A 16,596-nucleotide genomic window follows, 5' to 3' on the forward strand; every position below is an offset into this window, starting at 1 on the left:
AACAACGCAGTTCTTCGCCATGTCTACGTTTCTTTTCGATTGATAAGCGACCTCTTCTAATCCTGACATTTGGAACACGACAGCAGACCCCTGATAACAGGAAGGTGAGGGGAACGCCAAAAACTGACGCTCATACGTGGTCGTAAATAATAGCTTGAAGTCGATACAGATAACGCGCGATATGCGTATAGACTTCACAGAGACGATAGTATACTCAGAATTTGACAGCAGTGCTGTGCACAGGCGACCGCGATTGGTTACTGGGCTTCAAGAATATAATGTCATTTGTAATGTCTTTTTTTCCAAAACGTACCGAAAGGCAATGCAAGGAACGTTAAGCCCACAAGACCTGACAACTAATTACAAGACCAAGAAACTATAGTCTCTGATGATTATTTTTCAAAGTATTAACTTAGTGCATGGTGATTACTCATGATCTTGAGATGTGAAATTATAAACTTGAAATAACGTGACTTTCCGGGCAGCAGAATGCCCAAGCTATCACTCAGCACGTCGGCATTGTCGGTGATGCCCTAACTTTACCCAACTGTGAGTTCTTATGCCACCGTTTGTGCGATCGAGAAGAAAATATGCCAGAAAATGGGAATATATATTTTCTCTTGTCTCCGACAGTAGACTGCCTGTCGGTGGGTCGCCGCATGTTAGATCTCTACTATTGAGAAAACAATCGTTGATCCTTGAAACTCCTTGCAGGTTGTGTGAATTATGAAGCAAGCCTATGCCTTTAATCTTGATTTTCGTCAAAGTACACTTAAATTGTGGCGTTATTGTATCAGAATCACTTATCGATTTTCCATTTCATTTCGCGTGACAACTGTATTCGATTAAAGCAATAAGCGGCCAATCACAGAAAACGGAGCATGTCCGGTCCCCCCGTGAACGGTAGCCCAACGCCACTCTCCTCACACACCAGTTCATCAATCACCAATCGAAATTGTTTCGTAAGCATTCCAACTAATATGTTTCCCTCAGGAGCCATATTTTCTATGTTACTTTTTATAATCGTGCTTCGCAGCCTACGCGGTTTATTCTTGAGCACTTTAATATCCCGCGCTTTGCCTTCCCCTATCAAGTGCTCACTGATTGCTACTCTCCGCCTGTAGACGGCGGCACCGTATAAACGGAACATTTCCTATCTATATGGGAGAGGGCACCAATCGTAGTGGATGGGGCGCCTGCGGCCGATACGGCTCGGGTCACTTGTTCGCTTGTGCAGTTGCCAGCTGCGTTGGCGGGCGTGTCGAAAGAACGGTGCGGTCTTCTTCTCTGTTGGCTGCCCTATGCAATCTCATGTAAGCATCGCGTGTATTCCATGTCATTCTGTCTTAGCCACTGCGCGTGTCACAACTCATCCCTAATTACGACGATGATGTGCTCGTACGCGCAACCTATGCCCATTTTTGAGGCGGCGCCTAAAAATGCACGCACTACGAACCCGAAAACACATTTGCGGATTCCTTTGCTGAGGATAACATTGTTCAGGAACCTCTTTGTTCTCAACTTCCATGCGCCAATGTCTCTAGCAGTGAGTTTTGTGATTCGCGGGCAGAACTGTCATTGACGAAAGAAATGGTTCACGAATCGTTTACGTGTGAAATATGGCATTAATCACTGTAAAATGAGCACGGTGTGCGGCGACTTTATTACCGACCGTAAAATTGGGCCCAGACTCAATAATTTTTCACGTTGGTTGTATCGCACTGTTTGAAATATATGCCCTCCGATATGAAAATGTCGGTTCCTGTGCGCGACTATTTCTTGCACCGGTTACTACAACTCGTACGTTCTAGCAAACCCTGCCACTCCAAGTCCCGCATTGGAGACGTATTTTTAAGCGCGCACGTCAGCTGGCACCAATCAGTACTCACAGACTCTGTTCATGTTCGCGAGCGCTTTTGAACGGGAAGGCGTTATTCACGGTCTGTACTGAAGTTTTTCTCAGTCTCCTCAATTACAGACACTGTGCTGACAGCTGGGGCTGCTAGAGCTGAGAAGCTGCTAGAGCTTTAGCACTGCTACGAGACCGAGTTGTACAGGTGGTCGCAGCGCAAAATTCTTCTCAGCATTGAGCTCGAAATGCGGAGAATAATGGGCTGTGCCTGTACGTGAGCCATTCTGGAATGACATTAACAAAAACCAGCTTGTTGGCATTGTTGATTGAAGCGTAGCATTGCTATCATTCTATAACACTTCAGCCACTTAGCCTCCAACCTACCCGGGTTTCCTTTCAGCGCTGCAATCCGTCGTACTAAAGCGAACTAGAATGTGATGGCATGCTCACTGCGCGGCTGCTTTGTGAGGAGTGGCGATACCGGGAATGTCGACGGGTTTCGCATCTCGGTGGCAACAAGAATTGAGGCTAACATGGGCGAAGGAGCCCTTATACAGGGTGTTTCACCTTAGACACAAGTTTTGAGTTAAGAGAGCTCTTTTTTCGTCATAGCATTGTCGGCGGTGTGGTACATAAGAACACATCTCAGATGTGCTAACCAGCAGCCTGGTTACTAATATTTTATAGTTAACTTTTCAACTATTGCTGTTATGCTCCATAATCGTTCAGGGGCGTGCAGCCCTCTGTAATATCCATATCAATTTTTATAATTTCGAGAACGCGATTTCCCTAGGCGCCTTGGTCCAAGAAATTTTGGCCATTTCGATCAGTTACATGTACTCGAGAGGTGCTTTTGCCTGCAAGCTTCTCCAAAGGGCGTATATTTTGGCCCGCTGTCGCCAGAATTTATTGCGCCACAGCGCCCAGGGAAACTGTTTTTGAAATTCTCTGAACTGGTACTGGTATTACGTACAGTACGCTATATGCTAATTCATTATTAAAAATTCCAACAGTAATAGTTAAAATGTTAACTATTCAGTATTAACCAGCCAGCTGGTTAGCACTTGTTATCTGTATTCTGATGGACTCCATCGGTGACAATGCTATGCCGAAAAAAGCGGTCTTCTTACTCAAAAATTCTAGGTTTTTAGTAATTGCGCAAAGTTTTAAGCGACACACCCTGCATATGGAGAGACCACCATCTACTATATATTTGTCACGTGTCAGCGCAGCGCGAAGTTGGCTCGCCTCTCCTCCAGCGATTGTGACCTTCGCTCTTCTCCCTCCGCACCTCCCTCTTCCTCCGCGGATGCCTTGCCGCGTGAGTCATGAGTGTTCGGGTCGGTTTACATTGCCGCGCGCTAAAGCGACGGTTCCTAATCGCTCTGAACGCGGTGATGTTATCGCGAGCGTACATGTCAGACGACTACGACTTGTCGGTGCACTCTAATAGGCCGGCTGCTGTTTTTCGCCCTCTCTAAGCCTCGCATTCCTCTGTTATTTGGCAGGCAGGATTTCTCGAGTGAACGATTTTTCAGTGCTTGCGTGTAGGCCAAGCATTTTTCCGCCGGAACAGACACACTAAGCACCATTCGGTCTAGTTCGAGTGGTGCGACCTCTGTGGTCGGCCGTTATTAAGGAAAGCATTGAGACGGCTGCGTTCACAAAATCCGCTCCTTGATGGAGCAGTGTGGAACAGCGGTATGCGAGAACGTTTTGCGCATTGTATGGCCGAATGCATTTATTTGCCCTCTCTAGTTACTAACTTTAATCACAAACGAGAAACGGTTGATTTTGCTTGAGGAGTAAAATGGTTAAACTGGACAAAAGGGAGAAAAACTTTTCAGGAAGCGGGCTCACTATAAGAAATTTACGCTTGTATTTTGCGAAAATCGCAAGGCTCATTCTGGGCCACGTTTTTATCATAAAATATTTTTTCTTTCTAAATATGACACTCTCCGAATGATTCAGTTTCGTCGTAGAGATGTACGCGGTTGGTCAATTGTTTAGGGGAATCCCCCAAGGTGGCGTGAATTGCAATAAGAGAGCAAACTACTGATTGCCATCCACCCAGGCGCAGCCAAACGGCTGCGGTACATTAAAAAAAAAATTTGTCTTGGTCCGAGGACCGAACCCGGGACCTCCACGTCGCCGGAGCAGTCGCTCTACCAATTAATTTAACCGGGATTGCTAGCATATGGTATGTTGAGGCTTTATTGATAAATAATTCTAAGTAGCAACACTGTTGGCCAAATTTTTATGGGAATCCCCCTAATTGGAGTCACTTTGTTATAAGACGGCAAATTACTCATTGGTTACTGGGACTTAAGCATACAGTGGCAATTCTGTTTGTGGTGTCTCCCACACATCGGTAAGAGGCGTTGAGAAGTAGTTCTTTCTAAATCCTGAATGTTCCGGGTTCCTTTTCGGAGCTGTCAGAATAGCAGAGTGGAGCTAGTTTTATGTAAAGCATATTACTAGAGCTACACTACAGCCCGTCGAGCGTGGCGGTGGAGCTACCATTGATCTTTTGCGTGACCGCGTGACACCACGTGACAACATGACGTCACAGCAGAGGAGAGATGGGCTGCCGGCTCGCGCGGTCGGCCGCGGCGGTGGAGGCTCCACATCAAAGGCGCGGCGGCTGACCACGCGACAACAGGACGTCACAGCAGAGGAGAGATGGGCTGCCGGCTCGCGCGGTCGGCCGCGGCGGTAAAGGCTCCACATCAGAGGCGCTGCAGCTGACAGTCTATAGGGAATGGTGGCGGTGGTGGAATAACTAAGGGTGTTTCCAATGTACTTTCCATGGGTGCCAAGAATGCTGTTGTAGCCGGTGCTGGGGCAGCGGTTGTACACTCTGCAGTGAATTCACCGATTATCCCGTATATAGCTGCCACGGCAATCCTTGCTACACTTCTAGTGGTTGTATTAAAATGACCAAGTATTCAACCAAGGAAAGCCATGTATTACCAAGCCTAGCCATCAATATGCTTCGCATCTGACTAGGCTTAACCTTAGCTAAGCCTCAGCCATTTTTTTATCATTTAAATCATTGCATTGGTAATAGAGTGGGTCAAAAGAGGTGGGCAGCACAGGCGCATGCAGCAGAAGATTCAGTAGGCGCTCGGCCCGGGTGAAATTTCTAGGATAGCGTCTTCATAACTGGCACAGAGAAGTGTTGACTGGAGCTTAGCTCTTTTATCGCACCATTAGCAACACTGCTCTTCGAAATCCTGCTATTTACAGTGGCTAGTTCGCGGAGGTCCGCTGACAACCACCCCTAAAAGCTGGGCGGCGAGCTTTGTTGCATCTTACAAATTCAAATTCTTTATTTCTTTATTTCATCATCTTGTACATCGATATTGGGGGCGGTCGACTAAAAGCCACACAAACGGCTTAACCAGGCCCAGAGCCCCATACACTTTACATAGCCTGACACAGCAGGAAACCGTATTCAGTGCAGGAATTTAAGTACAATGCCCGCAAGCAACCAGGAAAAGGAAATTGGAACCAAAAGCAAACAAAAAGGAAGAAAAAAAGAAATTTCCAGAAAAATGAACCTACACAATACTATTTTAGTAACTGAGAAGCAAGAAACGAAACATTTGCTTTCTGTAGTTAGTGCGAGTGCGTCGAACTTCCAACTCTGGCAACATGCGGGTGTCACGCGCTATTCTTCTTTTTGCCAGACGCGAAACAGCATTAAAAAAATTGTTATGCTTTTATGGCTATTTTGTAGCGCGTAAAAAGGGTCAGTTTATGAAGGCGAGGGACTGAAAGTAAATTGAAATTTTTAAAAAGGAATTCGATATGGCAGCTACGCGGAGATTTAGTTATAGGGTGCACTCCTCCCTTCTGAATCTTATGAGGTTTGGTAATGTTGGTAAAAGTGGTGATTGCCCGAACCAAATGACAGCAGGAAATGTGGGAGACGAGTAAACTACGGTTAATTATGAGTTTGATCCTTCTAGGTAAATAATATTGTGACTTCTCGAGTCTACCACACACGCGCGAACTCCTGGCTGCGACCAAATCTATGTGCATGTTCCGGGTCATATGTTCTTCAAAGAGTACGCCAAGACATTTAATTTGAGAGAATATTTGAACTTGTGATGTTCGTATTTTAATGCTAAGTTATTGTTTATTGTGCGGTTTTTCGGTCGGAACAGCACGGATTTCCTTTTAGTTGCGTTAATTTCGAGAGAGTTTGCAGTGCTGCATAAGGTAAGTCCTGCCAAAACACGGTCGGCCTAGTTAACTACCTCTGTTTGATCTCGGCCAGCGAAAAGCAATGTGGGGTCATCAGAGTAAGTGATGAATTTAGTGGCATTATCTATGTTAACTACATCGTTCATATAAACAAAGGAGTAGCGGCCCCAGTATGCTTCTTTGAGGTACAGCTCATGTTATATTGCTGAAATGCGAAGCATGATGGTTAATGCATACTTTCTGCTTACGGTGTTGAAGATACGATTGTAATAATTGATGAAAAACTCGTCGGAACCGTAATGGTTCAATTTTTCAGAGATGCTATGGTGATTAATTCAGTCAAATGCTTTTGAATAGATCACAAACACACGCACAGTGCACTCTTGACGCTCAAAAGTCTCCGATATTTCTTCTTTCTGTAGCAAAAGTGCACGTTCTGTAGAGAGGCCCTCCATGAATCAGAACTGAATGCTTGTAATTATGGGGTGCTTACTGATAATGGAAGACACACGACTATGTATTAGCTTTCCTAAAGCTTTTTAAAATACGGGAAGTATGGATATTGCGTCCATAATTGGAAAATGTATTTTTATCACCGCCTTAGTGTATTACAGCCAATTTCTCCTGTATTCTTTTCGTAAAACTTCCGTCAACGAAAGCAAGGTTAAATATGAGAGCAGCACATGACAATGACTACGAAAATATTCTTTGAGGAAATAGTTAACAGCCGGTGCAGCGGAAACATTATAGGGAGAAAGTATCGATGCTCTTTACTTCCACTGTGATGCAATGCACACTAATGTTGCCCGCAGGTCCAATGGCGAACCATTACACTTCGGAAAATGGAGTGCTTCCGCCGGATCCGGAGGAGCTGGCAAAGCAGTTCGGCATACCGAAGTTCGAAAGCTTCGGTCTGATAGCTTTGAAGCACCGTCTCCATTGCACAGCTACCCGTCACCAAACGTGCCACATCGTCGACCAGCTCGGCGTCTGGAATGGATTCCTCTTCAACATAGGGTATCAGATGCGTGAGATGAGGGGATCTGCAGGACAGCTATCCATTTCAAGGTTTAGCTATAAATCGATTCCTAACAGATTCCAAATAGCCCTTCTCCGTTGGCTCATCGCAACACACCGCTGTATCGGTGCCTTCGAATACCCTTTTCTAACATCTCAGAGAGACGAGGCAGACCTCTGCGAGGCACTGCGGCGAAGTACTTCCATCACGACTCTGACGTTCCCCACATGGGCACTCTGGAGTGAGCTGCGATGGATGACCTTATCAAAACTCAGAAACCTGGAAGAACTAGTGTTCCTGAACAGGGGAGACAGTTGCACGACAGTTGTGGACTCGCTGACCAGTCTTCTGCGGTCTAGCAAAGCGCTGTCTTGCCTCAAGATGCCTCAATTATGCCTGCGTGCTGAGCATGCCGACTCATTTTTGAAAGCGCTGCAAGCAAACTTCTCCTTGAAGGAACTGTCAGTCAACTCGAGCGTCATTAGTGCGGCTTCTCCACCATGCTGCGACAAGTTTTCAGACTTTCTCAGAAACCAATGTAAGCTCACTGCTTTGACCGTGAAAGGAATGAGGGATGATTCCGAACATTACTTGAGGGTGGTACTGGACGCGCTTGTGCAGAACGAGTCACTTTTGATTGTTGAGCTGGAAGACATTAACCCCGACCAAGCATGTGGAGACCTATTGCAGAACGTTGCTGCCAAAAACAAAGTGCTGCGCAAATTGAGATTAAGTGTAGCTAAAGAATTCGACTCTGAAATGGGATTCCTGAACTGCTCGGCTACGGCTTTCGGGGAAAATGAAACACTGGAAGAACTTAAGGTGCCTTTTGCCATGTGGGACAGCGACCACTGGAAGCTGTTTTTTAAATCATTGTCCGCCAAGCGAAATGCCAAGAAAGTAATAATTGATGTTGAGGACAATGACCAAGATGAGTTCCTTGAAATCTGTAATGACCTGCGTGAGAACTGTGCTGAAGAAAAAATTGTGTCATTTCAGCTAACCTACCTGTATATCACTCGTTTTGTCTCGTTCTTAGAGGACAACGTGATTTCAGAAGCACCTCGACTTGGTCCTTACGATGGAAACCTAGCGCCACTGGAGACTTGCTCAAACTTTTGGCCTTCAGTTAACAACATCTCTTCCTTGGAACTGTTATGTGACATTCATTCGCTTACCTCAAGTCGCTGTTCCCTATTCGCTCGCTTCATTCAGGAAACAGGGACGCTTAGAGAACTTTCCCTCGTGTCAATCGAATTTAATCACTTCCATCCACAGACTCAGGGACACTGCCTCGCAATAATAAAGTCACTGGCACGAAACACCAGCATAGTACATCTTGACGTGTCGACAAATTGGTTGAATGAAGAGGAAGCAAAGTGCCTTGCAGATGCCGTCAAGCACAGCAAGAACATTCGAAGAGGAGGGTTTCGGCTCGGAAGCGCGATGAGAGACTTCGTTTTTTACCTTGGTGACGGCATCGATGACAACTACAGCTTGACGGACGTCTCACTTGACAGCGAGGCTTGGGAGGAAGACTTCGACACTTGCAGCATCTTGTACACGGTGCGTCGAAATGACGGATTGGTGTCACGTGCTTCTCAGTTCCTGTCAGGTGGCCACTGCGACAGGTACGTGTGAGATTGCTCATTTATAGTATCACTGTTGCGAGCTCGCTCATTTATGAGCTGCGGGCAAACTGTTTCGGACGTGACTTTAACGGCATCACGTTAGAGCGGTCGTTTGCACGACGTGGCGCTGGTGGAAAGGAGTAATTTTTCCTCACGTTTGCTCGGGAATTAGGTGAGAGTTACGACAGACTAAAATTACGGTCTGTCAGCCAGCTGGCTTAACTCATACGCGCAAGGCGTACGGGTTTTCGAAGTAGTGCTCTCTCAGCTTTGTGCTGCTGCGCTGGTGTGTGTATGAGTGTTTCTCCCTCACGTCCTTTGTTAATTTGCGGAAAATTGTCCTCTGAAACCAAGACATGTCGTGTGTGCTACACAGCATTTGTGCAGCTGTATTTCTTTGCCAGGCGTTAAAACACAGGAGGAGAGCTGAGCGGATCCGTTAACATCATCATCATCATCAGCCTGACTACACCCACTGCAGGGCAAAGGCCTCTCCCATGTCTCTCCAATTAACCCTGTCCTTTGCCAGCTGCGGCCACTGTATCCCCGCAAACTTCTTAATCTCATCCGCCCACCTAACTTTTTGGGCTAACAATTAACATGCAGAAAACCAAAAAAAAATGTTCAACAGCCTAGCAAAGGAACAGCAGTTCGCAATTGGTAGCGACGTGCAGGAAGTACTAAGTGAATATGTCTACTTAGGGCAGGTAGTGACCGCAGATCCGGATCATGAGAGGGAAATAACTAGAAGAATAAGAATGGGGTGGAGCTCATATGGCAGGTTCTCTCAGATCATGAATGGTAGCTTACCAATATCCCTGAAGAGAAAAGTATACAACAGCTGTATCCTACCGGTACTCACATATGGGGAAGAAACGTGGAGGATAACTAAGAGGGTTCAGCTAAAGTTAAGAACACGCAGCGAGCTATGGAAAGGAAAATGATAGGTGTAACGTTAAGAGATCGGGAGAGGGCGGAGTGGGTGAGGGAACAAACGCGGGTTAATGACATCTTAGCCGAAATGAAGAGGAAGAAATGGGCTTGGGCAGGGCATGTAATGCGATGGTAAGATAACCGCTGGTCCTGAAGGGTAACGGAGTGGATCCGCTAACAAACTCGGGTTGATAATATTATAGTCGAAATTGAGAAGAAATAGGCTCGGGTATACGGTATCTAAACGTGCAGACAAGATAACCAATGATCGCTAGCGGTAATGGTCTACAGTCCAATGGAGGTCAGCTTGGCTCTCTCTTAGAAAGTTAGGTGGGCAAGCGAGATTAAGAAATTTGCGGAGATAAGTTAGCCACGGCTGCCACATGATATGGTTAATTGGAGTGACATGGCAGAGGCTTGATGATGCTGATGATAATAGGTTACCGATGAGCAGATGTAGGGGAAAATGCACGTCTCGAGCCCCTTTTTAGGCAATATGCCATTCTTCTTCTACTCAGGTGGCCACTACATGGCGGCTGGAAAGGTAGGAGCCATGGTCTCTTGATCATCTTGAACGCAAAATTCAGATCATACGGACTGCGGACAAAGGAAGAGTAAACTCTCCAAGCTCTGCCTCGCAACTAAGCTTTAATTGCGAAGGGAGATGGTATATACACACACGAAGACAATCGAAGCATTTGCGATAGGTGCGCAAGGCATTCAAGCCATAAAGAAACAAAGCCTTCAAAAACAAAAAAAGGCAACATAGCCACAGTCACGCCGCTACCTCCTAAAGTGACACATTACGATTCAACTACCCTTTTTCAGGCAATAAGCAACATCTAAACAGGGCGACGCCTGGGCATTGTGGTCATGGAGCATAACAACTTGTGATCGTCCACCTGGCGGCGTCTTCGGCCAGGTGGACGATCTTTGTCTGTCTCCGTATCGCAGCTGAGTAGCAGAGATTCTCATTGGCCAAGCGACTGTTTGTTTTACCCACTAGAGGGGCACGAGGGCATTTCCTACTGGTATGCTCCAGACCCGCTTTTTAGATACATACTCTCCATTCATTTGAATATTGTCCCGGATTATAAAGACTACACATAACCGGGTCCTGGAGTATATGTGTTTGGAGACGGCGCCAAGAGGTGGCCTGACTCTTCGTCAATGATTTATCAGCCGGGGGGAACCTAGGGAAAAGGGTTGTTTAAAAAATAATTTCCTTTATTCTCCTTCTAACAGGTTGCGCACTCCTAGTGCCTTACACACTGTCCAGATGCAGCCTGCGCTCATGGCCGAACTGGCCGAGGTGTTCTCTGTCACCGACGCCGAGGCAGCCGACATGGTCCGAGACGGAATCCGGAGCCTGGAGAAAGACTTGCACGTCTTCATGCGAATCGTCGGCGTCGTGTGGGATCGGATCGAGTGCTACCCGCGCGAAGACGGACGAGCCCAGTTGGACAGTCTCAACGAGTACTGCCTGAGAGAGATCCGGCGCCATCTCCAATTCGAAGACATCAAGTATAGCTCTTAGAGAGAGCCAGTGGGGGGGGGGGGGGCGGGGGGGGGTGTGTCCCACATTTAAATTGGGACACTTATTCTAAAGAAAGCACCGTTTACTGAGTTCGTAGACCGTTTTTACCTCCGTCAGTGTGCATATAAGCTCACTTTTGCGGTGACCACAATGCCTGTAATCCTTACCGGCGGCTTTCTGCTTCTCACTAGTTTACAAGTGTTATCAAATTTCGCTTGACACTCTTGTTTTCTGAATTCTTGATACCTAATTTTTTTGGTGTGTTTTGTTTTGGCATTTCTTTCTCTTTTTATTCTGTGTACTCATATTTTTTTTTATTTTGCTAGTGTATTCTTTGTATTCTTCTTGCAGTCTCCTATCTTATTCTTTGTTTTTGCGGTGCGTATTTTGTAAACCTGCACTATTCATGAACATCATGATTAGTAGTAGTAGTATAGTAGTATAAAACTTTATTCCGCAGAATGGGACGGGGTTTAGGGGTTGGGGTCTTGATCAGTAGGTGGTGTTCCTAGGTACAGGATCCCATTGGTTCTTGCTGCCTCCTCGGCCCGCTAAACCAGCGCAAGCTGGTCTTGCGGGTCGGAGCTGGACAGAAGCTCCTCCCAATGCTCGACTGACGGGTTTCTAACTTTGGGCTCTATCGGGCTTGCCCGACAGCCCCATGTGGAGTGGTAGAGGGTGGCTATCTCTCCGCACCACACGCATTCTGGAGTGCTTCGAACATCCTGATTAACTCTTTAATCTTCCGCACTGTTCGGCTGAAAGTAATTTTTGTATCGGACCGGCCGCTAGCCTTTGTAGGTATCGGTGCAGTGTTTGTGCGCATCCCTTGTTATCGTAATAAAATGTAAAAAAAAAAAAAACCTTGACGCAGGCAGCACTACAGCTATCTTGTTGTTGCGAATGAAGAAAGAATTACAAGGAAAGTGCACGGCCTAGCCCACTGGTTCGAGGTGAGCCGCAGTCGCTGCCATCACAACCCCATACCTTGTCCTACACGCCCGCTTTCCTGATCAATTTCCACCCACCTGAAAGCTCTGTGGCAAACCTGGACACCTTCTACAGATACTACTCACCTGCCCCTCATTCCCACATCCTCCCGCACCAGAGGTAGCCCTAGATTACTGGGAGCGCCTACTCTCCAGTACATCCGATCGGGGCTAGCACAAGGTTATTGCCACCGCTCTCTCTAGGATAGCCCTCCAAGGACTATCATTTGCTTTGTAAAGGAGCCCTCCCTACAGGGAGCATGCCTTCCGAAGCATGGCCTCCGAGATCATACATAGCACCGGGTTATCTGTACGTGCTTGGGCAGTGCCGCGTCGTCCAATCTCTGAGGCCACGTATGAGGATTATGAACACAGCCACTCGAATGGGCAGCACTGCGGTCTCAATCCTCTATCCAGTGCATGTACTGATCGCAGCAGCATGATGCGTGGCGTGATTGGCCTGTGTTATTGGAATTGTCGCGGTAGAAAAATAGGATATGCCTTATTCAAATAACTAACCGCCAGTTTCGAATAATTTTGAACATGCGGTGTTTGATTCATTCGAATCACCGAATAGAACTTTGAGTTGCAGCTTGAAATTTTTGAATATTCACATAATGCTACGGCTTTGGCAAGAGATACTCCAGTAGCAAGGAGCCCTCATCTCGGCTGGCGAGAGCCCCTATATGAAATGAAATGAAATCTTTATTTGCCATCAAATACAGATGGGGGGATTGCAGAAAAAAGCTGTCCTCGGACAGCTTGACGGGTCCACAATCCCTTATTTTGTCAGAGTGGCGGATTCACATAACATATTCTTCATATGCAAACATATACATACATTTTTAATATGATACAGACTTAGTACTCGTAAACGAAAACAACAGAAAACAACAAAAAGAACAGAAAACAACAGCGGAACTCACTTCTACAAATCCAAAAGAAAACAACAGCAAGGCTAGATAACATTACATAGAAACCAAATACATCTGCCGGAGGTCCTTGTAGGTTGCCGTGAAAAGGTCAAAAAGGTCAAAACGGAAAGAATTATAATAATTCAAAAGCGTTGGTATGTGCACTTAAGGCACTGTTTCCCGTAACTTGAACGTGACATTGGTACTGACCAATCCTCGAAGTGTCTTGTAAGGTAACTTGGAGTTCTGTCCTGTAATTGGGATAGGTTACGTATATTGTGGATATTCCTGTGGATTTCTTGTTTATATACATGGCTTAAGCGATATCTATATAGATTGTGAGCTGGAATTACACCAGAGTTGCTAAAGAAAGTTGAGGTGGAAGCAGTATAAGAAGCATTATATGTGTGTCGGAGATACTTTTTCTGTAACAAGTGGATGTGTTCTATATTAGTGGAAGTTGTGTTTCCCCATACTAGTTGACAATAGTTCAAGTGTGACTGAAAGAGTGAATGATAAAGCAAACGTTTGATGCGTGTGGGAAGGATATACCTTAAACGACCTATTACACCAGTTATTTGACTTCTTTTGCTTAGAACATGCTTAACGTGATTATCCCAGGACATATTTGCGGAAAAGGTGACACCCCGACATTTGAAATTCTCTACTAAAGCGATGCATCGTGAGTTTATTATAATATCTTGATGCGGAGGTATGTGCTTGTTCTTCAGCCTGAATATAATCGCTTTTGTTTTGCTTTCATTTACCTTCATTGCAGTTACTCTTGACCATTCCTCTAAGGATTTCATTGCACTGTTACATTGTTCAACAAGAAGATTAATATCATTGCCAGCAAAAAAAATACTAGTGTCATCTGCATAGATAATATATTTTGCTTTAGGGTTAATAGTGACGATATCATTCAGATAGAGATTGAAAAGTAAAGGTCCTAAAATACTTCCCTGCGGCACTCCACAATTGACAGCTTTAGCTTTCGATGTAAAGGCACCTATTTTCACAACTTGAGTTCTATTGGATAGGTAGGATTTCATAAGAGCTAGTGCCTGCCCTCGTAGTCCATACTTACTTAATTTTTCCAGCAAAATGTTATGGTTAACTAAATCGAAGGCTTTAGAAAAGTCCATGAAAATGCCAACAACTATTGCTTTGTTTTCAAACGCCGTTAATATATATTCTTTCTGCTCTAGCAACGCTAATTCAACTGATTTGTTTTTACGGAAACCGAACTGGTGTGGTGTTAGCAGATTATGTTTTTCAATGAAATTTGCCATCCTCGAATACAAGACTTTTTCAAACAGCTTTGAAAAGATCGGTAAAATAGATACCGGCCTGTAATTTCCCAGCTCATTACAATCTCCTTTTTTGTACAGAACAGTAACTTTTGTGCACTGCATTCTCGCTGGGAAAGTTGCTGATTCTAAACACATGTTAAAAATGTGGGTGAGGATGGGGGCAATAATATCAACTACATGTTTGATTGGGCGTACTTGCAAACCATCGATGTCACAACTGCTAGAGTTCTTTAAGGCTTGTATAACGGACATGATTTCATCCACTGTTACGGGCTGAAGGTATGTTGTGTTGTTAATATAATTGGAAACATATTTGCTAGCATGAGAGGATATAGAGGAAGCAGAAGCGATACTAGTGAAAAAATTGTTAAAAGCATCAGCTAGTTCTGCACCGGATAATTCTTTTCAATCAACTTGTAATTTCAATGAAGGCTTATGCGAGTGACCACGGTTAAGGATGGTGTTCAACCTCGACCATAACAGACTGTTTTGACGGCACTCAATATCCAACAAAGATGAATATGCTGCTGGTGCATTTCGCAACTTCTTCGTTAGCTTATTACGATACTTTTTAAATTGGACAAGATCATCTGCTGATCGCGTATGAAGGAAATGTTGATATAGCTTGTCCCTCGTTTTCATTTCACTCCGTAATTCAGGTGTAAGCCATGGTTTGCGTGTTCTTTTACTTTTTTTGCGTGTTCTTGACGGGAAACTCTTGTGGTATAGTTGGGTCAGTATATCCATAAACTTATCGTACGCTTCACTGGCATTTGTAAGATTACCGATCGTGTCCCATTCTACTGACAACAGGGCGTCACGAAAGGAATTCAGTGTTTTGTCTGTTATTAGTTGATACATTACTGGTGGGGATTTTTTTCTTATTGACCTGCTTGATTCTACACACAAGAACACTGGCAAATGATCGCTGATAGAACATGACAAAACTCCAGATTTAACATTCGGCCCCAAGGAATTTGTAATAAATAAATCCAGAGTGGACTGGCCTTCAGGTGTAATCCTGGTTGGTGTGTCAATTAAGTGAGCAAAACCATTCGATAATATGACCATATTGAAAGCATTTGATGATGAACTGTTCACACTCATGTCGACGTTGAAATCTCCACCAGCTGTTAGAGGTTTAGAGTTATGATTTTGAACCACATAAGCCAGGAACTGATCATAGAACTGCAGAAACGCAGGCAAATCACCATTCGGTCATCGATAGCACACAGAAAATACATGTGTAGCAGTGCACAGGGTCAGCATTTCATAGTCTGGTGAAAGCACTGTGTAAGAATCAATGATCTGACATTCTACATCATTTGTGATCAACAATGACACTCCGCCCCCTCGAGATTCCGACCGGTTTAGGTAGTGGGTAATATAATCAGGCAACCTAAAAATATCACATTCATTAGTGCTCCATGTCTCTGTTAACATAATAACCGAAAATTGAAAAGAGAAACCAGTAAAGAACTCCTCCAGGGATGACACCTTATTTCTGACAGAACGCGTGTTCATATGGATACATTTTAAGGGATATGCGGGAAATGTTGTGATAATTTCATCTACATCATCAGGCAAGTAAAAATTCACTTCGTTATGCACCCTTCTTTTGTTGCAAAAAAAAAACGCACCCTTTAAAGGTCGTCCAGCTCTCCCTTATCCCTGACGTGAATTGCATTAGCTCCGTCAGTCTTTCGAACAAGGACCTTGCCGTTCACGTACCAAACAAACTTATAGCCTTTTTCTTTTGCTGCTTCCTTTACCGACCGTAGAAGGTCCCTGTTATGCCGAGTCAAGTTTTCTTGAAAGAAAATTACAGGGGTTTCATTCCTCAGGGCGTTTTTTTTCTTAAGCCATGTGTCTCTGGTTCCCTGCTTTGTGAAACGGACAAGAATTCCCGGCACGTTGTCTTGCCTAGCGGGCAGTCGATGCACGGCTGCAACGTCAGCCTCTTCAAGCTGAGGTATCTGGAGTTTATCAGCTACCTCATTTAGACAGCATATGAGTTTTTCACCCTCCAGAACAGGGATTCCATGGACCTCAAGGTTCAGTCGCCTACTTCGGAACTCAAGGTCGTTAACCTGACGTTGAAGTTCGGATTCAACGGCTGCATGCGCTGTCTCTCTTTCCTCCAGTTCTGCCACTCTTTTTCTTAACCCTTCGATTTCAGTATCTTGATTAGCAATCT

At 45.0% G+C, this 16,596-nt stretch overlaps 1 protein-coding gene across 1 annotated transcript; it reads left to right on the forward strand.

Moving 5' to 3' along the window:
- The first annotated feature begins 731 nt into the window (after positions 1-731).
- Positions 732-11,186, forward strand: LOC149346769 (uncharacterized). The gene is made up of 3 exons (XM_089586682.1): positions 732-1,313; positions 6,877-8,713; positions 10,892-11,186. The coding sequence occupies exons 2-3, from the start codon at positions 6,882-6,884 to the stop codon at positions 11,181-11,183; spliced, it is 2,124 nt and encodes a 707-aa protein (XP_089442808.1). The 5' UTR covers positions 732-1,313; positions 6,877-6,881; the 3' UTR covers positions 11,184-11,186.
- Positions 11,187-16,596: the final 5,410 nt, after the last annotated feature.

This window comes from Amblyomma mixtum, chromosome 4, assembly GCF_055824585.1.
Source record: "Amblyomma mixtum isolate Tamu chromosome 4, ASM5582458v1, whole genome shotgun sequence".
In the NCBI taxonomy this organism is placed as follows: Eukaryota; Metazoa; Arthropoda; class Arachnida; order Ixodida; family Ixodidae; genus Amblyomma; species Amblyomma mixtum.

Bases quoted from the DNA above. Each gene is read 5' to 3' on its own strand.
- LOC149346769 (XM_089586682.1), top strand. From the start codon at position 6,882: ATGGCGAACCATTACACTTCGGAAAATGGAGTGCTTCCGCCGGATCCG. The intron at 8,714-10,891 runs GTACGTGTGAGA...TCCTTCTAACAG, and splicing joins TCAGGTGGCCACTGCGACAG to GTTGCGCACTCCTAGTGCCT.